The sequence below is a fragment of the Lytechinus variegatus genome, chromosome 3 (genome assembly GCF_018143015.1).
Source record: "Lytechinus variegatus isolate NC3 chromosome 3, Lvar_3.0, whole genome shotgun sequence".
In the NCBI taxonomy this organism is placed as follows: Eukaryota; Metazoa; Echinodermata; class Echinoidea; order Temnopleuroida; family Toxopneustidae; genus Lytechinus; species Lytechinus variegatus.
The window spans coordinates 37,547,482-37,575,064 of record NC_054742.1 but is presented as its reverse complement, the minus strand read 5'-3'; the positions used below and the strand labels follow the sequence as shown (position 1 = coordinate 37,575,064).

Sequence of the window (27,583 nt, the reverse complement as noted above, 5' to 3'; positions counted from 1 at the left end):
TCCATACAAATGGACTGTAATAAATGAACTTATGAACTTATTCAAACAATTAAATAACAAAAGAAATAGTGAGTGAGGGATATCATCGTCTGTCTAATTTGCATGTTAGTTGTGCATGTCACTGTTTTGTGAAAAATAAGCTTAACTTTAAAATGTCATGACTTCCTTATTTCATGTCCGATTTTGATAAAATTTTCAGTGTTGTTTTAGTTTGATTTTTCTCTATTTATTCAAATCAACTTTTTTTTGGGGGGATTGCCCTCTAGTATGGCTCATTACTGGTATTTTGCTTTCACAAAGCAGAACTGAACTGTAAGGAGTTCTTGGAATTGTTGAATCTCATTATTTTCAAGAGTGTTACCTTGTAGGGCTATAGGTCTTTCACTATATCATGAATTTGGGCTTTAAAACACAACACATGATGGCCATTTCGATCTTGATTACAAAACTAAAATGTGAAAAGGCCTACTGGATAATGAAAATTCAACATGAATGACATATCAATGACATTGTTGCACTTGAAATAATAGCTATTTATATTAACCTGTTCTAAAGAATCAATATAAACAGACAGTTATGTAAAAGAAATATCAATATTATCAAATTCATGCTTTAAAATTAGTAAATAATGAATTTAGAAAGGTTTGGATTACTTATAGTTTCCTAGCAATGATCAGCAATAATAATAGTCACAATAAACATGAAATGCCAAGCTCAACCTAAAACAATTCACTTTCTACTTCATAGAATAATGTCTATTCTACAAGAGGAAACACCGCCCTATGAGTTTAGGAGAACAAAATCAGACAAGCTAACAACTGAAAAGAATCCCAGGATTTTACATTAACCAGCCAAGCACATAACTGCAATTAAAACACCCTTTCCATACATGAAATTGTCAATTGTAAAGGACTTTCACTTTGCCAATCTTAAAGCTCTTGCTTCATGGGGGGTGGGGGCTCTCAACTAGCATATTGCTGAACAAAATGGTGAAATTTAAAAATCTGTAAAAAGTACTTTTTACTTGTGAAAAACAAATATATATTATACCCAAGACACATAATTTGTAATATTTTCCCCAAACAAGTGTAAGCCTTGGAAAGCATGCCCCACAAAAAAAAACTTAAAGTTCGCACAAAAATACAAATATGGAGCAACAAATATGCCCAAAATGTGAGTGAATACAGTGTATATTATTATCTATTTTCTTTTTATAAAGCCTTCTTCCAATTTTTTTTTTCTTTGTGTGTGTGTTGGTGTATATTTTATATCCTAAATGTCCAACACACATAGTCATATCCAGTCTAAAGTAGAAGTTACAATTAAATATATTTAAAGGAAAATAATCACTAGAATCCTTATAATTTCCCATGTGATGTAAATTCAAAATTAAATGCTATTCAATAAAATTGGCAAATTTCAAGGAAATTCTTAATCAATTTACATTAATCATTTATGATACATTAAAAAGTAAAAACTGAATGAAAGAAAATACATGTTACCTTATTACAAGAACTAAAACTGGTCAAGTAAGGCTTCACCAAATTCATTATCCTGAATTTATTTTATCTGCTAGCAAGCAGACTGTTGTATATATAGATTTAAGTTTGTCTCTAAACATGGTAAGTGCACAAAAATAATCGATGGAGAGGTAATGATATTCCAAGGATTTCCTCAACAGTTCCCTTTGGAAATTATACATGCAAGCTATTTACCAAAAAACCTGTGACCCAGAATGAGACAACCTCTGATGTCACTAACTTGTACTACAGTCAGAACAGGTGAAAAATAATAGTTCAAAGTACATCTCATGAAACTAGCTGATCAAAGTGCAGGAAGGGAAAGGGATAGGAGGGGATTAAAGAAAAGGGGTAATCCTATCTTTCACTAATTTCCTGAAGGAAAAAGAAAAATCCTCTTGCATTAAACTTTGTTGGACAGATAATAAAATAGGAATTGTCTATTATTGCTTGTCTGTTAATCACAAAATGTAAGCCAAACTTACATACTTTGGGCATCAATACAGGGATTCAAATGTTAAAAAGCTTGTGTGAATCATGTCAATCATAAATTCCATTCAAATGTATTTACATGTATGCATGGTAAAAAAGATCCCCTTTTCAAACAAACTGTACAGCAAACACAACCACAAATAGATTTTGTAAAAATCTCATCAATGGCTTCATTCATTTGAAATTGAAAAATCCTTTCCATAGTAAAAAATATTTTCAATGGGTGTAGTTAAAACCATAGTTGGGTTCAGAGAATTTTATTGTTGATTGTTATGAGTCTTTTCAAGCAAAACTTTAAAATGCTTAAGAAATTCTGCGAACCATGGTCAATAAAAAAAGAAGAAATGAACACTTCAGAGACCTCAAACACAGTTTTCAGAACAAGCCTTCTTCTGGTTCACACATGCATAGCAAGTAGGGGAAGGCGGGGTAAGTTGTGCCACCATCTGGGGTAAGTTGAGCCACAAAAACTATGTACAAAATGTATGCGGGAAGAACCAGGATGTCATTTTTTTAATTTAAAGTCTTTTCACTTGCTAATTCTCAATAAATACTAACATCTTCTAAAAGCAACAGAACTGTCATGTCAATTTGCTCCTTTCTGCCTGCATATCAATGGCTCTTTACATTTTTAATTTTTTTAATTATAAATCACCATAAGAATTAACATGGCTCAACTTGCCCCATGTTGATTTGGCTTAAATTACCCCAGTCCGAACTTATTGCAATATTTTCACATCCACACATTTCTTAATATGCATTCATCATGTAAAAAACTATGATAAGAATGAGAATCCATGCCTGGACTAACAATATTGTTCGTGTTTCTATGATATATTTAAAATGTGTGTTGGTCAAAAGCACTTATCTATTTCACACCCTTGTGAAATGAAGTTTCATTCCTCCCTGAACACGCGGAATTCCATTATTTCAACATTTTGTGCTTCAGGCAAGGAGGTCCCAATCGTCAATTTCGTAAAAATTGAAATATTGTATAATTCAAACAATTAAAAACAAAAGAAATAGTGAGTGACATCATCAACTCTCTCATTTGGATGTAACTGGCTCGTTCATATAACTATTTTGGTAAAAATAAGCAAAACTTTGAAATGTCATAACTTTCTTATTGTACATCCGATTTTGATGAAATCTTCAGCATTGTTCTTGTCTGATTATTCTCTATTTATTCAAATCAACATTTTTCTGAGGTGGACTTGACCTTTAAAGGACAAGTCCGCCCCAACAAATAGTTGATCTGAATAACTAACTAGACATAACACTGAAAATTTTGTCAAAATCAGATGTAAAATAAAAATGAGGGTACTGATGACATCATCCACTCACTATTTCTGTTATATTTCATTACATAAAATATTGAATATTTCCCCCACTGTCATGTAAAACAATGTTTCATTTCTCCCTGGATATGTGGAATTATAATTGTTTGAACAATATGTGGTTCAGTCAAGGTGTTCATTATTGCCGTAGTATTGTATGATTTCAACAATAAAAAAAAAGTGAGTGAGGGACATCGACTCTGTCATTTGCTTATCACTGAGTTGTGCATATATCCCAACTTTAAAATGTGTCTTTCTTATTATATATCCGATTTTGATAAAATTTTCTGCACAATGCTAGTTGAGTTTTGTCTTTTGATTCAGATCAGATGGATTTGACCTTTAAGATTGAGCAAGAAGTATTATTTGGATGAACAGAAAAAAGGGGGAAATACTAAGAAAACATCAAATTTTGTTTTCTCTCATATACCTCAATATGGTATTTGTTTTACAGCTGTTTGACTACATAATATGATGAATCTGATACAATGCCTGTCTCAAAGCTTTGGAATTCAAATGTCATACTGCTTGCTGTCAAATTTAAGACTGGAATAAATCTTTGTGCAATTCGCTCTTCCATCCATTATAAATATTTCATAACTCAGAATGTCAAATACAAAGCAATAACATTTTCTGGAAAACCTCTTGTAATTATGCTATCACAAGTGATTATAACGAATTAACAACCATTATCAAGACAAAAATATCTGGCTTTTATCACATAATGCATAGAGAATGGTAATATATCACTTATCAAGAAAAAATAAATAACCTCTAACAAAACTAGGTGAAGGAGACAAACTTGTAGCAGAATTGTTTATCCTAAAAGCTATCAATTTCACTTGATATTATAATATGAGAAAGAAATTAAAAAAAATTCTTACTCCTTTCCCCATTGTCACATGTACTGTTCCTGAATAAAAGATGTAGAACTTGAGCTAAAAACTATTACACTCAGTAAATTGGCATTTTTCAATTTCAATTATATTTGCATTATCATTCAATCTGTCTCATTTCTATGCAAGAGAGTAAGTAGGGGCTGTGTCATTTGGGAATTTTTTCTTTTCTTTCCTATGACGTCTCAACATCAGAAATAATAAACAAAGAATTATTATATTGAGGAATGGAAGCTGGTCAATTCAACCAAAAAATAAAGAAAGCGAGATATGTTATCTGAGTAAAAGGCAAATTGTATCTTATCCTATCCAAAATGATTTAACTAAAAGCGAGTGTCATATTATGTGCAGAACAGAATAGTATTAATATACTCTACATGAACCAGTAAAAATACAAAGTACAAATTTCCAAAATATTTTCTTATATGAAAAAAAAATCCTGAAGTTCAATGAATTAAACTTAAGTTTGTTTATATTCATGGGTTTTCTGAAGAGATTATCCTTTAAAGATAAATACCAATTGTGGTAATGATTTTAGAATTACTTCGAACAGTATCCAATATCTTTACCACCAAAGTGTTTGTATGTATGAATAATAAATATGTGCCAAATAGCTCTGGAAGAAAATTCCAAATTGCTGAGAATGAGCAAAATAAGCACGAAATTCCATCAAATGTCAGGTATATTTCGAAGCAATATTAATACTGTCCTAATTATGCTAAATACGCTATTTATTCCCTAAAGGTATCAATGAAACCAACATGTTCTCCCCTTCAGGTTGTCTTAACTCAATCAGCATAGATTCCAACTAACTGAACACAGGAAAGCAGTACATTCCAGCTACATTTTTTTACTTGCACTATTACCTGCATACATCAACATGATACCAAACACATCCTAATACATCTGAAGCTCAGCAATAATCATGGAACATTTTCAGTGATTGATTGCATCAACCCCTATGTACAATCAATCATGAAAATGAAGCATATGATCAATCACATACTTTTGTGTTAGGGGACCCTGGACAGTTCTATAAAGTACATGTATGTAGGTGTGGCTCCCTACATGTAGGACCTTGCTGAAATTATTTGTGTATATTTTCTAGTTCATATGAAGACTTGTGAAGCCCTTAAAATATCATGTCTTCAGTGGCTCATGAAGTTTAAAAACAGGGGGGTCAAAAGTAAAAAAAACAGTGATTATTTTATGACATTGCCTTTCTTCAACCTCCATCATGGAAGGATGCAAATTGTCAAGAAGATGTGGAATAAAAAGACATAACTAAAACACAAACTATATAATGAAAACAAATACATAAACTTGGCAACAATAAGGATCCAGATCAATACAATACTGCTCAAACACCTTTAATAATAATAATGAGGTCAGTCAACATTAGTACTATAAAATGAAGATGACATACCAAGGCCTGTGACGTAGTATTCCATGGTGTCCAAAGGTAACAGGAATGTTGCCCAATCATTAGCCAAATTCAAAGATACCATTAGCTTGTAGCCCTCTATGATTGGTGGGGTTGGTGCTGGCTGAAAACTTACTCTCAATGTAGTGTGATTCACTGGGACAACTTGCAAATGTAATGGTGGCTTGGGGGCTATGTGTAGAAAGTAAACATGGAAAAATAGTTAGTCTGACATGTCTATCCTGCTTTCAAAAATAATTCATATGTGTAATAAATCAAATAGGAAAGGAATCAGGAAAAAAAAAATCGAAACAAATCAGATAAATATTCATCATCTTAAATGCTTACAGCAAAAAAAAAACAAAAAACAATAGCAGATTTTCCACTCCTTTTAACAGTACATGCATAATATATTTAGATGTACTTCGCCTACCCATTCATTAAACAGGAACTCATCTTTGACTCTTTCAACTAAGAACCAGACTTTAAAGATAAATGAAAGTAATTGCAGTAAACACTGATTTCACAAGTCAGTTAAACCAGGCTTAATGGTCACAATATCCATGATATCATCGAGGATCTAGATCTGGTACAGTTACATAAACGGAACTTTGTGAAATATTGAAATCTACGCTGAAATATGTTCACACTGAAGATCACCAACAAAGGGCAAGTGGGTCAGTGTAATATAATTGCTTTGAGTGTCGGCCCGATGCTTGACCCGAATCCCGTGCTTATTTGCTAATTTCCCAGCAATTACACAATTTTTTCCAGAATCCTTTTGCACATATTTCTTATTTATATTAACAGACACTTTGGTGGTCATTTCATTGGATTCTGTACAAACTCATTTTGAAATCGTTACCACAACTGGCATTTATCTTTAACTTACTTGTTTCATTAATGTTCCTGGGCGTTGCCACTGTACCATTGCCTGAGTATCTCCCCTGCCCGATCTCGGTCGCTGCGGCCATGCTGACACTGTAGTTAGAATTTGGTGTCAGGCCATGGAGAGTGTACTCCTGAAGGTCCCCCTCTACCGTTGTAACGTTGCAATACACACTACCAACACGGCAGTAAGTGATGCCATAGCTGATGATGATACCATTAGCACGATACCTTAAAAGCCTATCCCATGTAACGGTAATGGTGGTTGGGCTCTCACTCGCCAAGGAAAACTCTGGACTACCAGATGGAACTATTTATGCAGAAAGTACACAAAAAAGACATGCAATAAATACCATTTCCTTTCATTCTTATAAAGTCCCAAGACTATTCTTACTCACTTTTCATATATGACTTGTCATCAGAATAACAATAATAAAATAGACATCACAAACTGTAAGAGAGCTTCAGTTCTAATCAAAACCAAAGATTTCAGAGAATGAAAAGTGCTGACAACTTCCATGAAATAGTCCAGGTATGGCCACTACAAGTCTGGTTTTTCATAATTTCAGCAATTTTATTAATTCTTTCTTGAATGGGAATCCTTTCTACATGATATTCTGTCGCCAAAAGAAACATTTGCACACAACTCTGAAAGCACATGAATGAAATTTCACATCACTACACCACAAGTGTAAACAACTGTTCACTGACAATGACCAATCACACAGTCATTGTTCCATTAACATGTTGTTCCAAAAGCCACCTATCACACCAATTAGCAGTGAGGAATCAGAGAAAGTATACCTACCATCCTGTGCTGTCGTCACATTTTTTGTAAACCTTGGACACGGTGCCTTCTCCGTGAAGCACTGAACGGTGATCCAATATTCAGTGAAAGGTTCCAAGTCAGTCAGTTCAAATGACAGGGTGTACACCACCTTTTCAATTACTCTTGAATCTATAACAGATATACAAGACATCCCGTCAGTTTTTATATTCGTCTATCTATATCAAACTCTGTTGAAATCAAATTTACTTTTTTTGGGGGGTGTCACAGCAACTGATTATCCATGATTCTAAGAAATAAGTCAGATATATGGATAATGAAAGCAGAATTTCTTACACAAATACCATCTCATTTGTATGACTATTACAAATTCCATAGATCTTTCTTCAAAATAGCTGGTTATCAAATACTTTTTACATTGTTACCCATTTCCATTTATGTGATAATGAAGCTTCATATTCTATTATTCTTGAATTCCATGGATACTCTATTTTTGCAGTCTCAGAAACTGCTAAAAAAAATCTTGCCAAGTTTTGTTTCTTTGGGTGGGCTCTTCGTTTTGGAAGAGAGCCTAGGTGACTCTGAGAAAAGGGTCTACTTATACTCACACTCTTGTTTTGCCCTGCAATATAAATGGTATGCGATGACTGGACCAGGCAGGTAGTCAGGAGGATCCCACGTTACTCTCATCCTACGACTTGAGATTGAACTGATGGTCAGGTTAGTCACATGACTGGGGTATTCCTTGTCATCATCTGTAGGATATGGTATAGCAATTAAACATATTAAATGAATATGTATATCCTTCTCTCTAGACTCAACCTCAACTTGCACAATTTCTGTACTATTACATTATTATTGGTACAAATCAACAGAACATATGTTCACTCATCAGCCCCAAATAGGCCATTATCCAATGATTACTGAACATCTATTTGTATAAGAACACTCAGCTGCCTGCAGTCAGCATCATAGGTTTCTACCTAAACAAAGTTTCTCTTGATCTTACTATTAATTAATCGATGATTGGCATTCAATTTCTACATTTTTATGTCTTTTCACTGGCTAATGATTACTTCCATGAGAGATTACATATATTTGTATTTTTTTTTATAGATGTTGGTGATCCTTTCTTGTTATAAAAAATACACATCACAAGGAATAATTTTCCTGCTATCGCATTGCAATTTGCTCCACATCTTTGAAAGATTGCTATGCACTAAGTCTTTTGTATAGCATATTTTTTCATAGGACTGTATATTACTTAATTGAGAGCTTTTCTCTTATGACCAAAAATGATATTCAAATATGTAAAGCAAAATTATTCCCTGCATCAGATTTCCATTTGTGTTGACTTAGCCCCTAAGAGTTGTTCATCAGTTGTTCGTAAAGTTGCTCCAAAATTATTTAGTGTAACAGCTACCCAGTGCCATATATCATTTGTCATTTCTAACCATTGATAGTCACTTCTCTAACCTCTACTAAGGTTTAGGCTGGCAGAACATAGCAATAATTCAATCATAATATCACTCACATTTATTGATGGTGACCGCTGCAGTAACTACAGCACTACCTGCATCATTCTTGGCTTCACACTGATAGATGCCTTTATCTTCCCACCATAGTTGTGAGATCACATAGTCATTGTCAATCATATGGCTATGGAAGTCATCAATGGTGGCGGGTATCCCATCATGAAGCCATCTGATCTGTGGTTGCGGCATTCCCGTTGCCACACAATAGAATCGGATCCTGCTACCTATGGGCTTGTGGTAGACTGAAGGTGCATGGGTAATGACTGGTGGAGCTAAGAAGAGATAAAAGAAAGCAAATCATTTCAATCATGCTTTTACCTTCAGAGTTACTTACCCCATTAACGTAAACTTCAAAATCAGTTTAAAAAATGAACAGGATAGTGAAATTTCAATGATTTTCATGTTATTAAGAACATCTCATTAAAAATACCAATGCATAAGATTTCTGTTCAGATGCCCTCACATTCGACCCTCTAAAGCGCTAAAAAGTTTATGATGTCCCATACATACACATATTTCTGTCTGCAGTGCTCTGAAAAATAAGGCAGTTCCTCAAACTTTCAAAGTTTCCAAACTCTTAAAGCACAAACACATTTAAACTTTGGTGCATTATCAAGTACTAATTTATAGAACGACCAGCATGCCCTTTGACCTTATGACCAAACTCCAATTAGATCGTTGTCATTTTTCTGTGGATATTTGATCAAAGTTTTAAAATGATTCTCAAAACTTTTCTTTAGTTATCATGAGAACAGCAATGGGATGGATGGATGATCTAATAACATGAATAATCAGTTTCAATGCCTCCAGCAGCCACATCCAGTGGATGGGGCATAGACTGCATCTTTTAGAAACAGTTCTTCCACAATTCAATCTGATAAACAATACAAATCTTTGACTATATATGAAGAGATGATCATAACTTACACATGATATCCAACTTCGCTTCAGCTACGATAGACTGGCCAGTTTGTGGGTTTGTAGCTTGACAGCGATACGTGGCATTGTCCAGTGAGAAACGAACATTTCTTATCAAAAGATTACTTCCTCCGGGATAGCTGACATCATCCCTTCGGATAGAACGCCCGTCTGGACAAAAATGGATAAAAAAATAATAATTTTAATAACAGATAGACAGATGAAATCACATACTTTCTTTTTGAAGGCAAAACATTCTAATAAAAAGACATCTAAATCTTTCAAAGAATGGAACATGATTCATTAAATGATTTTCATTCAATAATATGTAGCAGTTATTTACTTTCTAGCCAATCACACAAAATTGTTTTTCAAACTAATAAAAAAACACAGACCAACTCATATGGTAAATCTAATATCATTTTATATGAAGTTATCAGTATGGACCCCAGAAGTAAAAAAAAAAATTCAAGTGGAGTGCCTCTGGCAGTCTCACCTGCATCACACAATTCCATATAGCAGCAGTGCTAACTTTGAAAACTAGTACTATAACCTAATTATTCACAAAAAACACCATTCATATAATGATACAATACTATGTTCATTGACAATTTAATGACATTTGACCTTGATCTAGCGACCTAAGACTTGCCAGTGATACTTCAATCTCCCTATATCCACATTTTATAAAATATATTAACTTTGAAAGTGATGACAGCAATCTAATAATTACCTCCAAAATGGCCAAAGTTCATTGACCTTAAGTGACCTTTGACTTTGGTCATGTGACCTGAAACTCGCATGAGATGTTCAGTCATACTTGATTACTCTTAAGTCTAAATTATGTGAATCAGATCCATAAACTTTTAAGGTTATGATGGTAATTCAACAAAAAAAAACAATTTGTTCAAAGTTCATTGACCCTAAATGACCTTTGACCTTGGTCATGTGACCTGAAACTCAGGCAGGATGTTTAGTAATACTTGATTAACCTTATGTCCAAGTTTCATGAACTAGGTTCATATACTTTCTAAGTTTTGCTGTCATTTAAAAAACTTAAACTTCAGTTGAGATTTGATGTTGACGCTGCCGACGCTGTCGGAAAAGCAGCGCCTATAGTCTCACTCTGCTATGCAGGTGAGACAAAAATCATACTGACAAAGAAAGATATGTTGGCAAAGTATTCCAGGGGGTTTTACAAATAAAAATAAGACACTGTTCTCATTATACTTTCCAAAACTAGTTTACTGGAAAATCGGTCAGGAAAACCATTTGGAAGATCACTTTGCTACCGTTCCCATTTGATCACTCAAAAGTGGTCTTCAAAACCACTTGACATAAAGCAGTCTTGTTGCTATGGGAACACTCTCAGTGGGGTGACATGTTTCGCACGAAATTTTAAACCGCAGCGTAGGCATTCCACATACAGTGTGTGGAGTAGCACACTAAAAATGTAGGAAGATCACTACTTGAAGAACGGTTGTGTCCTCACGCTAAAACCAGTTAACGAAACGATAAAATAGTTGATAAAAAGCCTGATACTAAACATCTTTCATACAAACAATCTCAAGCTGGTCCCAAATGGGATTATTCAGAATCAGTGATCAAACAATATGAAATCTTGGACTGATGAGAACAGGCTTATTACATAGCAGGAGATGAACCCTTGTACCCAGTACCTTGTATTAAATACACAGGTCAAGCATTATTGTAAATTTGTAATGTTTATTTTGCTCTCACATACACACCTAATTCTCTTCAAGTTTTTCTCTTTCCTGCTCATAAACAAATATTTACCAAGGTCAATGAATCACTTTGTTACAAAGCATCGCCCTCTCTATCAATCAACCTAAGCAAATGTTTAGATGGCTATGCACCTATTAAAGCAAAAGGTGCTAAAATCTAAATTCATCCCTCCCCTCTTCATGAAAATGATAGTTCATAAAAACTTCTGGCACATGAAATTTTGCATAATGATAATGATAAGTTTTATGAAACCATGAAATTCTCAAGAGCAGCGAGAAATAGATTTATAACTAGATTTTAATTCGTCATGCGGACGAATTAGGTGGTCTGTCTTTATTATTGCCATCATGATCACTATTACCATGTTCATGCAGATCAATGTGATCTTCATGATGACAACTGAATGTTGATTATGGATAGAATGCTTGTGAAAGACGGAAGATGATAAAGCACTGTAAAAGAGTCTCTTTGATGTATGACAATACATGTGATATGAAAAAAAGTAATTATAATCTGTTTTATCTTGCTAAATTTTAACTTTTGTACCTTTAAATTATCATAAAGGATCTTGTACGAGGTGGTAAAAAGTAAAAAAAATGGAAAAAAATCATCTTGTTTACCCCAGGACTCGAACCTCCGCCCTCGAGAAAGCAAGTCAAATGCGTTATCCATTGAGCCACGATATTCCCCATAGAGATTACACGTAAGCAATTTTGAGAATTACAATTCCAATTTTGCAAGTGAAAAACGGGCATGATCCCGGCATCTGATCAAAAAATGGAGGAACACTCGCGAGAGCTTAGGATCTCAGCTACATCATACTAAAAGCTCAGGGAAAAGTGACACTAAAAAATGGAGATATGGCTCACGAAATAGAGGAATGTCGAATCCAGTTTTGAGAAAAAGTCATGTCCCATAGAGATTCAGGCAAAATGAGGAAAAATGATAAGCCTCTTTTCATCGCTGTTTTACGCCATGATGCGTTTTTCAAAATGAAAATTCATGTTAACTCAGGAGAAAGAGTACATTCTAAACTACAACATATTACAATCTGGGCGAAAAACAATCTATATTCGAGAAGTTACAACCAAATTTGCATAAATTTGATGACGTCATTTTTGAAAAAATTAAATTTTTAGTTTAGGCGCCATTTTGATGACGTCATGATCAATTGAGGGACATTGGTGACATGAAATCAAATTTACAACTAATACTCTATCGATATATGAAAAAAAAATTGGGGGTCAATGAACCATTTAAAGAGCTACAGTGAATTTTCAATAGGCATGTTTTTGCCCATATATGGCCTATAGTGAGAGCTCGCGCGCACACGTGCTGCAAAGTTTAACGGGTGTTAATTTCGTTATTAATGGTTGTAGAAGGTTGATCAAGGTATCAAATTGTTCAAAATTTTATTATCAATGCAATGATGTAAAAAAAAACAGTGTTTCTGTGTTGCGTTAGGGCATTACGCGCGTCCGTGCGCGCGCGCAAATTTTTGAAATGCTTAAAATGACCTGAAACGTACCCAAAAAATTTTATAGGCCATTTGGAGAATTTTTTTTACCTTTGACGCGCGCATACGCGCGCGTCATGACCTTTACATGACCTTCGACGACATTGACAGTTGACTTTTAACCTGAAGTTAATGTCATGTAAATATTGTTAATTTTTGATAATTGATAATGAAGATATGATCAAACGAAGAATTTTACAAAATGGCGCGTAGATGACGTCATCATAACCATATGACCTTGAAAAGCTTAGTATGCCGTCTCTATGATAGATTCTATGTATGACGAAAAAATCAGCAAAATTGATTTAGCCAATTCCGAGAAAAGTTGGCGACAAACATAGGTGACAAGAATAAAGAAATAAAGAAAATTCTGACGAAATCAATAGGTGATCTGTCATAGACAGACCACCTAATAAGGAGATGGTTGTTACAGGATTTGGTTTCAAAAAGACTCCAATAAGAGTTATTTGGATAAAATGAAAATGAAGCTTTGGTACATCTAACTACAGGCTTGAAGGAGTCTAAAAGTTAGATATATATTGATAATTATATGTACATGACATTTTAAAGTATATTCTATGAAGTAAAAGAAGAAGTTTACCCAATATCTTCCATTATGTAATCATTCAAAATAATGCAAAATATGGTGACAGACATATCAAACCTCAAGGAATGGAGTATTCATGAATGTAAAAACTCTACTTTTGATGAAGACATCTACTGTTCATAATGAATAGAAATTATCTCTCTCGCAAATCAGAGAATGACTGAACAGTGAGTAATCCTCTTCACTTCTTCATGACAAGAGGGAAATACAGGAAATGATTGCATGACAAGTAGGAAATGATGAGAGAAATTGTTGGATCACAACATTTCGCCAACAACAAATGCTGACAGAAAAAAGTAATATGGTAGAGGCACTCTGTGACCTCGGGTAACCCTCTGAATATTTAATTCTAAGTTGTCCTATCCTAATTCAAACATCAATGTTCTATCAAAATAGTCACCAACAGAACAATGAGTTTCATATGAAATGAAGAATTTGCAACATTTCTACTTATTTTTTTTACAATTCAGACATGGACATATATATATATACATTCAAATATTAAACATTTTATAATAAAATGATAATCATGAGAATCTTTCTGTCTGCATGACTCAGAGTACCAGTACATCCAGCACATAGCAGCTCAGCGTGCAATTCACTTTTTCATGTCTGTGGCAAGTAGTTTACCCATGTGGCCGATTTCCTCTGCATTTGTGATTCAGTAGATTTATCTCAGTCTCAAAAAATCTGTAATATCCATTTGGAGTTTCATGTTCCTTTGAATATTTCAACGAGGTAAGGGTCAAAGAATTTGCTGTTCACCGTTATTCATAAGACTTGTGATATAAAATCTTTATAGCTAAAAATACATTTTCTCTGGGTATTCCCCAAGCAGAAAAGGCAAATAGATGCATAAAGTATTCAACCCTTTTGATGAATTATTTTTTTCCTGCTATTTGTGTAGTAATAAATAATGGTTGGTCCTCTATTGCAAAATTCCTAAAAATATTGAAAATCCATCTACATCAATCCACACACTAAAATACGGCAGCACATGATAAAAAAATCTTCTTTTTAATCATATATCAATACTTCTCAATTTTTCAATACTGTTTTATTATCTTACTTGGATACTTGGATTATAAAGAAAATTGTAAAAACCTCTCAAGTTAAAAAAGGCATAATGCACACTGATTATTGTAGGTTTAATGCTCATGTAAACAACCCAATGGGAGTGGAGCTACTATGCATACAACATCTGTGCCATCACATATTGTAAAAATAATTGCTGACCCAGTTTATATATAGCAAACCAATTTAGTAGTGAATCAATTAATCGACATCAGATCACCTTGGAATGTACATCTGAAAATTGGAACTGCTTTGATTAATAGTGACAAGATATGGGGCAATGAAATCACAGCCACTCATCATATACATGTAAGCTACAATAAATGAGGAAAGACAGAGAGATTGAGAAAATAGAAAAAGAGGACACAGAGAATTCAAAATACATAAACACATATAATTTGGAGTTTTTTTCTACAAGCATGTAAAACATGGTGATCTGGCCCCTCTTTTTTATTCATGAAAATACTGGCATTCATAACTTCATGAAAATATTATAACAAGTGGAATGCCTCTGGCCGTCTCACCTGCATCACGCAATTCAACATAACAGCATTGCTGACTATGAAAACTACTATAACTCGCACATGATGTTTAGTGATACTTGGTTACTCGTATTTCCACGTTTTATGAACTAGACCAATACACTTACAGAGATAGGATGGTAATTCAACAAATACCCCCAATGTGGCCAAAATTCATTGACCTCACATGACCTTTGACCTTGATCATGTGACCTGAAACTTGCACAGGATATTCAGTGATACTTGATTACTCTTATGTCCAAGTTTCAAAAGTCAGATCAATAAACTTGCAAAGTTATGATGGTAATTCAACAGATACCCCCATTATGGCAAAAGTTCATTGACCTTTGACCTTGGTCATGTGACCTAAAATACGCACAGGATGTTCAGTGATACTTGATTACTCTTATGTCCAAGTTTTATGAACTAGACCAACATACTTTCAAAGTTATGATGGTAATTCAACAAATACCCCCATTCGGCCAAAGTTCATTGACCCTAAATGACCTTTGACCTTGATCATGTGACCTGAAACTTGCACAGGATGTTCAGTGATACTTGATTACTATTATGTCCAAGTTTCATGAATCAGATCCAAAACTTTTAAAGTTTTGATTGTAATTCAACAGATACCCCCAATCGGCCAAAGTTCATTGACCCTAAATGACCTTTGACCTTGGTCATGTGACATGAAACTCATGCAGGATGTTTGGTGATACATGATTGACCTTATGGCCAAGTTTCATGAACTAGGTCCATATACTTTCCAAGTTATGATGTCATTTCAAAATTTTAACCTCAGGTTAAGATTTGATGTTGACGCCGCCGCCGCCGCCGTCAGAAAAGCGGCGCCTAATAGTCTACTCTGCTATGCAGGTGAGACAAAAAGAAAACATGGTGTCTTAAGATGTCATCAGCTCCCTCCTTCACATATCATGCACATCAATGTGACAAGCATCACAAGATAATGCAAACAAAATCAACTTTCCATGACTTCGTTTTCACCCGGACTTTGATGATGAATTTTCTAGTTTTTGCTAACAAGTTTTAAAAAGATATACTGATGATGTAACACTTTTCATGCTCATTCCTGAGCAATTACTTATTTTCTACATTTATAGCTCCTAACAATTATTTCATAGCACCTACATTAAAACATGTGAGTGGTCAACTTGTTAGATTCTGTCTTAATGCATTTTGTGTAACTGTAATTTATGTTTAAAACTTTTGAAGGGCAGTCCACCCCAGATAAATGTTGATTTGAATAAATAAAGAAAAGTCAAAGGAGCATAACACTGATAATTTCATCAAAATCAGATGTAAAATAAGAAAGTTATGACATTTTAAAGTTTCGCTTATTTTTCACAAAATGTTGATATGCCCAACTCAGTGACATGCAAATGAGACAGTCGATGATGTCCCTCACTCATAATAATTTTTTTTTAAGGTTTGAATTATACAATATTTCATTTTTTTTACAGATTTGACAATAAGGACCAACTTGACTTATTTAGTATTAAACAATGCTAACTCCACATGTGCAGGGAGGAATTAATTACTGTTTCACTTGACATTAAGAAAATTATTATATGTATAATTTATAAATCTATAAAATTTATATTTCATATAATAAATATACCAAAGAAATAGTGAGTGCCTGAGTGGATGACATCATCAGTCTCCTCTTTTGCATACAGACCAGGATGTGCATATAACTGTTTGGTGAAATTAAGCAAAACTCTAAAATGTCATAACTTTATTTTAGATCCGATTTTGATGAAAATTTTCGGTGTTTTGCTTGTTGGATTTTTTTCTTTTTATTCAATCGAGATTTTGTCGGAGTGGACTTGTCCTTTAAATATCAAACCTTTTCTACTCCAGGTGACAATCAGAGGTGATCCTTCCACCAGACATTCTAAAAGAGCATCTTCCCCCGGTAACAATCGTTGAGATACAGGGCCTTGCATGAGGTATGGCTCAGATGCTGGGATCTGAGACATAACTTGAGGTAGCACTGATAACGTTGCAGAGTTGTTTCGCACTGTCTGTAACGAGTTGGATGCAATGCACTTGTATCTGCCCTCATCTTCCTGCGTTACATTGTGAATTTGAAGAATGCCATTTGGTAGGACTACATGCCTTGCACTGGAAGAAAGCAACACATATTAATTATTATTGAAAAAAATACCTCCAGGGAAATATTTCTAAAAACTTAAGGAGTGTTCAGGCATATAAATGAGAAATACTACATCTTTGTTGCAATGTTCATATCCATCTGAATGCATTTAGTTTGTAACTTGAATTTTTTCAACAAATCAAAAAAAATAATTTCAGATTCCATGATAAGTTATTGGACAACATTTCATTCTAAAAGACTTCTGTTTTCTAACAGATTTGTAATATCAACATGATTTAAACAGTGAGACCACTTTTTACAAACAGATGAAATATTTTGAAGATTTTTCTTGATCACTTACAATGGAGTTTACTCTTCCAATTGGTTATCTTTTGAAGATTGACTAGATACCTCCTGAATTTGTAAGGCTATCAATTTTCAAGCCAGTCATCAAAGAAACAATCAGAAAATGTTGAGTTCTGTATTTTAAATGTATTATAAGATTGAATACAAGACTTAATTAAAATGACTTTTAAAAAGATGAAACAAATGCTTACCTGATCCTATCTTTTCCAATATTTGTTCTGTCACTGCCACTCTTGATATGTTTCCATGTTATATTAACTTTAGGGACACCATACACATCACATTGAAACCTGGCGACCCCTCCCTGATAAGCTATTGTAGGCTCGAGTTGAGTTACAAATTGAGGTAGTTCTGCATTAATGAAAAAGATAAGAGCAATGAATTATAAAGGGGAACAACAAATTTATATACTGCACCTTGAAAAATAATATATATCATAAAATCACAATTACAAAGATGGAAATTTCACAAGTTCAGGAAGGAATCAAAATTGGTTTCCCATCATTTAATTGTAAAAATAAAGCATTTTCTAATTTCTTATGAAATATACAAAGAAAAAGAGAGAAGGTTTAGGTCAATGGCTCCTCATTTGTACAATGACCAGGAACTGAGGAGTGAAATTAAGAAATACTTGAAGTGAAGACAAATAAACTATTAGAACTTTGAAAAAACATCAATGAGTGGTAAATAACAGCCCAGAGTTGTTACATGTGATATACACCTATATTTCAAAAATTGCATATATTGCCTTGTGATTCCTGGAGAATAAACGATTTACGATATATCTTTGGGGAAGCAATCCAGAAGTGGTGCCACTTAATATGCAACAACATACCTGACCTCAAATTGATTTCTTTAAAGTCTGGCATTGAGTCAAATAATAGAAGATCAGCAATATTGATTTTTTTTTAAATGGAGAAATAAAATTAAAAGAAAATAAATGATTTTATATAACTTATTTGCATGTGTAAACAATTATTTTTAGCAGATGATTCCTTACATTATTTTTATAGCTCTGGTATATAGATTAAAAAGTAGAGCATGCCAGAATGTCAAATTAATGTTCAAGAAGGACCACTCCCAAGATTACACATCAATCCAATGGTAACTGAAGGATTAGTTTGATATTCTCTAAGCAGAGTAAACAAGTGGAATGCCTCTGGCAGTCTCGCCTGCATTACACGATTTGATATAGCACCAGTGCTGACTTTGAAAACAGCTCTTGAATAATTATTCACAAAAGAAAACATTCATATGAAAATGAAATACTATGTCCATTGACCCAATTTGACCATGATCATGTGACCTACGACGACATGTGCAACACAATTATTCATACTTGATCATCTTTGTGTCTATGTTTTCATGAACTAGATCCATAAACTTCCTCAGTTGTGATGCCAATTCAACAAATGCCCCCAACGCGGCCAAAGTTCATTGACCTTAAATGAACTTTGATCTTGGTCAAGTGACCTGAAATGCACACAGGATATTCAGGGATACAAGGTTGCTCTATGTCTAAATTTTATAAACTAGATCAATGAACCTTTTAAGTTATGATGACAATTCCACTAATACCCTCAACATTACCAAAGTTAATTGACCCTAAATGACCTTTGAACTTAGTCGTGTGACCTATAACTTGCACATAAAGCAGTCCTTCATGTTTATAATTTTCGTGGAGCTCAATAAATCGCTCTCATTTTTTTGAGGAGCTCCACTGAGCTCCTCAGAATCGCTCTCCTTGAGGAGCTCAAATCAATTCAATACATGTACATGTATGATAAATTGTAGATTTTTCTTATCATATATGCAATAGCTGTGTAGCTATTAATTAATCTGTGGTGAAACTAGGCCTGGATCAATATGTTTACAAAATGTCGCGCTCCTGCTAAAAAAATAATAATAATAATTCCTTAAATTTCACATTTTACATCTTAAATCCATGAAATGGCAATCTATATTCCATAATTCCTTAAAATTATTTTGATTTAGTTGAAAACTATCAGAAAAATGAAGAATATTCACCTCTTTCCCGACTCTGATTGAACTTACAAATGGTAAATATTGTAGTCCCACAGGTAGACTTCCATGGTGTTGCCATGAAAATCTACATGTGGGACTACAATATTTACCGAGTTTAAATTCAAATCAGAGTTAGGGAAAGAGGTGAATATTCATTTTTCTGATAGTTTCCAACTAAATCTAAATAATTTCAAGGAATTATGGAAAATAGATGGGCATTTCATGGATTTAAGATGCAAAATGAGAAATTTTAGCAATTTTTTTTTTTTGGAGCACGATTTTTTGTTCTCATTGTTTTTAAAGAGCACGGTAGGAGCGCCGGCACGATCGTGTTCCTCAAAAATGAAGGTCTGATAGTTAAGTTTCCAACAAAATCAAAATAACTTCAAGAAAATATGGAAAATAGATGGGCATTTCATGGATTTAAAGATGTAAAATGCGAAATTTTAGCAATTTTTTTTAGGAGCGCGATTTTTTGTTCTCATTTTTTTAAGAGCGTGGTAGCGCCGGCACGATCGCGCTCCTCAAAAATGAAGGTCTGATAAAGTTAAGGGATATTTGACTGCTCTTATGTATAAGTTTCATGAACTACAGTGGCAGTCAGCAATCTTTGAGCATAGTTTACACTCGAATTTACACTCGAGTCCAGAACAATAGAGTGACCAAGCCAGAACAAAAGGAGAACAATAGATTCACTGGACCATTTCCTTTGTTCTTGCTCGAGTGTAAAATCGAGTGTAAATCATGCTCAAAGATTGCTGACTGGGTCTGTAGATCCATAAACTTTCAGTTATTAAATGGTAATTCAACTTGGCCAAAGTTCATTGACTCTAAAATTTGACCTTGGTCATGTGACCTGAAACTCTAGTAAGATGTTCAGTAATACTTCATTACCCTTATGTACAAGTTTCATGAACTAGGTCATGTACGTTTTAAGTTATGACATTTCCAAAAACTTAACCTTAGATTTATATGTTGATTCCCCTAACATGGTCTAGGTTCATTGACCCCAAAAGACCTTTTATCTTGGTACAGACCTGGTGGGTGTTTCATAAAGCTGTTCGTAAAGTTACGAAAGACTTGACGCATGACAGGAACCTGTTCTTGGGTCATAACTCAATAACATACAGTGTAGGGATACCTGATAGCACAAGAAAGGATCACCAGTCGTGCGTAAAGTCATTTGTATCTTACGAACAGCTTTATGAAACACCCACCAGTGGCCCGTTTCATAAAGCTGTTTGTAAGTTATGAATGACTTAACGCACGACTGGTGACCATTTCTTGTTCTAAATGATATATACCTATGTAGCTGACTTAAGTATAAGAACATGTTCCAGTCGTTCGTAAAGTTGTGCGTATCTTATGAACAGCTTTGTGAAACACCACCCAGGAAATCAGGCAGAATATTCAGTAATACTTGAATAACCTTATGTCCAAGTTTCACTAGGTCCATATACTTTCTGAGTTATTATGTCATTTCAAAAACACTGCAGCCATCACAAAACAGTTATATGCACAGCTCAGTGACATGCAATGCAAATGAGAGAGTTGATGTTGTCACTATTTCTTTTGTTTTTTTTTATTATGTGAATCATAGAATATTTCATTTTCACCAATTTGACAATACGGACTGACTTGACTGAACCATGAAATGTTAAAACAATGGTGATACTACATGTTCAAGGAGAAATATAAGACTTTTTTCACTTGACAATTTCATGTAATAAAAAAAATTCAAAAGAAATAGTGAGTGGATGACATCATCAGTCCCGTCATTTGCATACAGACCAGGATGTTCACATATCTATTTTATCTATTTTGTAAAATTACGCTGAACTTAAAAAATGTCATAACTTTCTTATTTTACACCCGATTTTGATGAAATTTTCAGTGTTATGCTTGTTGAATTTTTCTCTTTTTATTCAAATCAACTCTTTGTTGGGGTGGACTTGTCCTGCATAAAAAAAGGACTGTTCTGATGATGAGCCCAGTGCAACAATCAATAAAATTTTATTACAATGTACATCTGAGAGTAAACTGAACTTGAAATCTAAGGATCACATGCATGCTAAATAATGAACAGTCAAAATCCTGTGTACTCAATATTTGCATGTTTATTCATTCCAATTTATCAAGTCCTCATCCACGCAGATTAAACTGGTAAACCTACATAGTTTTGTGACCTAAATCTGATGGTCATGAAAACAGAAATACTAGGGAAAATATATTGAAGCAAAGGATAAGTCAATTATGAGTTTCCAAGATTTTATATTCTGACCTAATATTCTAAAAAAGAGATGCCACAATCAGGGAATTGCTCCAGATACACTTCCCACATGACAATTTTACAACTTACTCACCATATCTTAATACCCAGGCATTTTTCCTAGAAATGACAAATAATTCTATACATTTCAGCCACTGACCTTAAAATGACCAAGGAAAATAACCACCGAAACTTAATCCCTGAACAAGATGGAGCAAAGTTAATTCACATCAATCATCCTATCATAAAATTACCCCTGGGTTTAAAACGGACATACTAAGCTGTAAACACTATATACTCCATCAAGATTGTATTTCCCAAGTCTCATCATCTTCAAGAAGACTTCAACCCTGGACCCCATCCATGACCATACCATTGACCATGCAATGCTTTGTGGTGAAAGTGGGATATTTGGGACATTTACAATAGGCGGTTTCAAACCGCCTCGATCACAAGAATCCCCGTTAAATTACGAGAACTTTTCAAGGCTAAAAAATACCCGTTAATTATTCCTGCATTCACACCGCCCCAAAACACATCCTTCGGGATAAGTTCCCGAAGTTGCGAGCATGCGCAGTGTGGTCTGATAAGCAGGCAAGGCGGGAGATTCAAAATCTCTAGCCCAGCAGCCACCCACGCCGCCGCGCCCAACGACACGCTGGGCTAAAAGTTCCCGTAATTTGCTTTCACATCGCCAAAATACCTGCGACCTTGGAAAAATCCCCACGAAAGTTCTCGTAATTTCGCCAAGTACCTACTATTTAGCGGGTATTTTCTTTCGGGGAGATTACGCGTAGTTTGCTTTCACATTACCAAAATACCTGGTATTTTCTGATTGGGGTAAATTTCCCGATCAGAGAATACCTGGAACTGGCGAACTTCGAGGCGGTCTGAAACCACCTATTGGAAACAAAACCAAAAAACCAAGGTTTTCTCTTAAGGAGAAAAATAGTGCTGCATGTTTCTACCCTTTATAGTCAACAGTCATCCGAAGCGCAGTATCACCGACATGATATTGCAAAACTGATTGGGAAAATCAATTGAAAACATCTATTTCTACTGTTTGTTAAAAGCCAGAAGATAAATTTAACCCTTGAAATTCATGACAAAAATGGCAAAGATCACTTCTTCTGCTGCATCTCTATATTGACTCAAAATCAAGAATTTGAGGAGATATCACAATAGGGCTTAAAGTTGTGAGCGGTCGAGATTCCCCCATGTAAAAAAAATGCCATAAGCATTATTAAAGAAAATTAATAAGGAAACAGTATTTTCATATTATATAATGATAATACATGAAGGTCCTAAAGATCTAATTAATGATCCCATACACAGGTGAATACTTTGCTAAAATGTATTACAGGTCTATGTGGAACACTGCTTCCAATTAGGGCAGATTGATAAAAAACAATGTGAAATTATTTTTTTTTACTCTCCTAAAAATGGATTTGTCAAAATAACAAATGCATTAGTGAATATGTGTACGAATGAGAATCGTCAAAATCAACCAATTGCTTATAGGCTAGATAAAAGTCCAACAGGTGGAAAATATATATATACACATTTGAAGCATAATCCCCTTTTTTTCAGAAAAAAAAATGATAATAGGCATTCACACCTTCCAGGTCAGGAAAAATATCCCAAGTACTTGGGCCTATAAATAACCATCTACTTGTTCATCCACACCAGCTGGAATCAGATAAGTTTTTGCAGTTTTGGTTAAAGCCTGTTTTAGCCTGCAAAATGAAGTGCTCTCTTCTTCCCTCAGTTCAACTTTTCAAAAGTTGAAAGTAATTTGCTTTCATACAACTTTCCCCTTGCAAAATGCCTCAAAACTTGTCACATACAAAATAAGTTTTTATTTTTATTCATTCATTTTTTTTGGGGGGGGGGATATTACAATGAGCGGTATTTTCTGATTTCAACATAAAAAACAAAAAAGGAGTGTTTTCCTAAACGGCAAATGTGAATATGCCTAGAGAAAGAATATATGGATGTAAATCTTGAGTTGAGTGTACAAAAGGGGGTCCTGAAAGGTCAGGTAGATTCTGGGTCTCCCAAGGGCACACAGCGAGAGAGACAAGGGGCCAATGCCACTCACATCACACATGTCTACCATTTCAGTTTTACCATGAACCTGACCCCAAGCATTAGCCTAAAAGATGAGAGAGCAAGAGAGAGGGAGGGAGAGAAAGAGAAAGGAGGAGTCATCTGAATTTTCAGCATTAGACAAAACTCCATTGAGTGAAGTGACATTGCTATACTTTCTGTTCTTTAAGGAACTGTATCAAATGCTTTTTTTTCCTTTTGTTATATTCCTTTGACGATGATACATTACCAATTAACCTACGGCAATGATGCAAAAAAGAGACAAACCGATTTTGAGTTTTTATTAATGGGTGATGAGGTCATTCAGACGGAACTATTTTCACCAGGTGCTATAAGCATGGGATGCTTCCCAACTTCAATACACAACAAATGCCTGCAGGACATGCAAACAATCATGTGGGTGCACACACACACACACAAACACACTGACCACTGCAGGGAAGGTCAGTGCCAAGTGCATGAGCTTGCTCAACTTCTGATAAAGCCTGTGTGTAGCATCAAAGGTCATTTAGAATAAGCCTAGATGCAAACACAATGGGGGCCCATTCAGGGTGAAATAAGATCAAAATGATATAGAGTTGCAAAACGTTTTGTGTTTGTTACAAATCGAAATCAACCCATTGAGTTGAATGGTTTATTCTGGTGTGAGTGAAGCAGGGAGGGAGGGTAGCCGCAGGAATCAATGGCCTAAAATGGTCATTGCCATCTGAAGCAGGAAGCAAGATTTTCATTGTCAACTTGTGATGCTTCTTGGAAAGATTCAAATAGGTCAAACCCCGATTGTATAAATGCCTGAGTGCTACAAGTTGCAAGGTTAGTAGGTCAGTCAATGTGCTGCCTTGCTTGTAGTAAGGGGGGGGGGGGGGGTTACACGAATCATAACATGATACCTAAGTATCGTGCCAACTCGAAAATAGGGGGTTCTGGAACTAAACCTTGGTCTTAAAATAAGGGTCTCCAGAGCGGCTCTTGGATTAACAGTCGCTAAAATGCAATGCTCTGGAATGGACCACATAAACAGGGGTCTCCGGCACTCATTCAATCGTAGTCATAATCGCAAGCAGCTATGTAAAAATTGAGCGCGCGTCTTGCTGGATTCATATTGGACTAGCGCAAGCTAGCTGCAGCCGCAGGGAACTTCAGCGGGCCAGCATAATGGCTATGTGCTGATCGAGCTTGCCGCTCTGACCAGCTGAGTAGATCATGATGGGCGCTCTTTGGAGCGAGAAATCGCAAATTTGAAGATATCCGGAACAGGAAAAAATGGGAATTTCTATTGCTCTCTGAATTGGTGATGCTCAGCAATGGAAATTTGATCTTTAAAACGGGGAGTCAACCACGGCACATACATATCCTACATTTATACAGACCCCCCCCATAGTGCCAAAGCCACAGGGCTGCCTTCAACTTGATCATGAATATCACAGCATTATTTACTTTGACCATTACAAAAAAGACAGGAAGTTGAATAAGTCCAGAATTCTATCATCACAGCCTGCTTATCTCAGTGAACAGCACAATTACGCAATTCTTTAGACTCCATCCATTCAGTTATAACAAAGGGACAATGAATTCTTTCCCTATTGGGATGCTCCTTTCAACATCTAACTGCACTTTCACTGAAACCATAAAAGGTGGATTTACTTTAATAAACTTTGTGTGATCTGAAAAAGAGTGGGAGAGAAATGAAGATCAATAAATTCAACCCTCTCAACTACCTTCAAGCCCATTTCTAGTGATACAGGTTAGAATTACTTATCTGCACAAAGTGCCAACTAAAATTGACTTTGTTTACTGAGAATTAAAGGGGAAGTTCACCCTGAAGAAAACTTTGTTGTAAAAATAGCAGAAAAAATAGTAAAAAATATTGGTGAAGGTTTGAGGAAAATCCGTTAAAGAGTAAAAAAGTTATTAGAGTTCAAAATTTTGGATTTGTGACGTCATAAACGAGCAGCTGCCCCATGTGTTATGTAATATAAAATTTATGAATTTCAAATTTTGTATGGTTCCTGATGACTTAATTTTGTTTTCGTTTCATGATCGGGTGTGAAACGATTTGTCTATTGATATACAAAAGTTACAGCGAAAACCATTTTCAATTTTCTGAGAAAATGACATTTCATTGATTTTTTACCATTCGCTATGTAGGAATGCTGCTCGCATATGACGTCACAAATCAAATAATTGAAATTCTAATAACTTTTTAATTTTTTGATGAATTTTTGTCAAACCTTCGGCAATATTTTTTATTATTTTTTCTGCTATTTTTACAATAAACTTTTTGTCAGGGTGAACTTCCCCTTTAAGACGGAGAATGATAGAAAATGAAGTATTGAGTTCTTTTGCAAACCTTTTGTTTTGAATGGACATGATTTTTTCCAATGAATTTGAATATTTTGATACAAGTAAATCAATTAAATACAGAATACCAATAATAAGCAGTGATGAATAAATTCACATGAGAACACTTCTCAATCCTGAATGTACACTAGTGCAAATTTGAGTGTCATATTTGAAATAATGTTTAGGCTAATAGCCTGTCTAAAGCTTTGGCAAAGGTTGATTCATTGTGAAAATTCAAGTTTTATATTTGACAATACTGACTCTCAGTATCTTGCAAATTCTGTGGTTATATATGAGAATACAAAGATAATGTCCTGAAAATTTTCAGCCCATTCCATGAATTTGCATGAGATACTTAAGGTAAATTTAAAAAAAGGAAGCTTTAAAATATAGTAGAGTTCATTTTGAATCTGTGACACCCATGTTACTATCCAGACTCCCCAGAGTATACCCAACTTCCTTTCTTCCTGGACTAACTTGCTAAACAGGCTCAACTGAGGGAACATCCCCAAACCAACCAACAAATACAGGTATGACTTTTCCCCCAGTTGAGAAAATAAGACAAAAATAATAAATATAACTGACATAGCATTAAAAACCAATACAATAGTTGAATTAAATCAAATGAGTTGGCCTATATTCATGTCAAAATATATATAAAACTAAACAAAATCCTGTGATTATTTGATGTTGTAATTAGGGGGCAGTGACATCTTAAAAATAAAAGTCTGTATAATCTATACATGTTTGTCTGCATGTGTGTGTGTGTGTCTCTCTCTCTCTCTCATCACTCATAGAACTTTGTGTTTGGATGCAATAGAACCTATCAACGCAGCACTTTCCCCTCCTAGAAGCAGATGGTATTCACTTGAGAAAAACCATCCCTTAGGCTTCATATTGATCAGAATATTTAGATTTGGGATTTTGAGGCCCCCTAAAAATCACATATCTACATGAATGTTTGTGAAAGGTAAATTAAAGAGAAAACTATTTTTACCCCTCTATGGTTTTAAACTTAAAAATAAATATCATACACATTCACTTTTAATGACCAGACTCTTTTTTAATATTTTTGAGAAAGACCAATTTGACCGG

At 34.6% G+C, this 27,583-nt stretch overlaps 1 protein-coding gene across 1 annotated transcript in view; it reads right to left on the bottom strand.

Moving 5' to 3' along the window:
* LOC121410929 (protogenin B-like) overlaps positions 1-27,583 on the bottom strand; it is a 100,621-nt gene that overhangs the window by 26,565 nt on the left and 46,473 nt on the right. Inside the window, exons 3-10 of the mRNA XM_041603324.1 lie at positions 17,934-18,093; positions 17,128-17,405; positions 9,806-9,967; positions 8,878-9,150; positions 7,952-8,098; positions 7,365-7,514; positions 6,561-6,866; positions 5,672-5,860 (exon numbers count right to left, since the gene is read on the bottom strand). Coding sequence (XP_041459258.1) covers positions 5,672-5,860; positions 6,561-6,866; positions 7,365-7,514; positions 7,952-8,098; positions 8,878-9,150; positions 9,806-9,967; positions 17,128-17,405; positions 17,934-18,093 — 1,665 coding nt within the window. The remainder of the gene's footprint in view (positions 1-5,671; positions 5,861-6,560; positions 6,867-7,364; positions 7,515-7,951; positions 8,099-8,877; positions 9,151-9,805; positions 9,968-17,127; positions 17,406-17,933; positions 18,094-27,583) is intronic.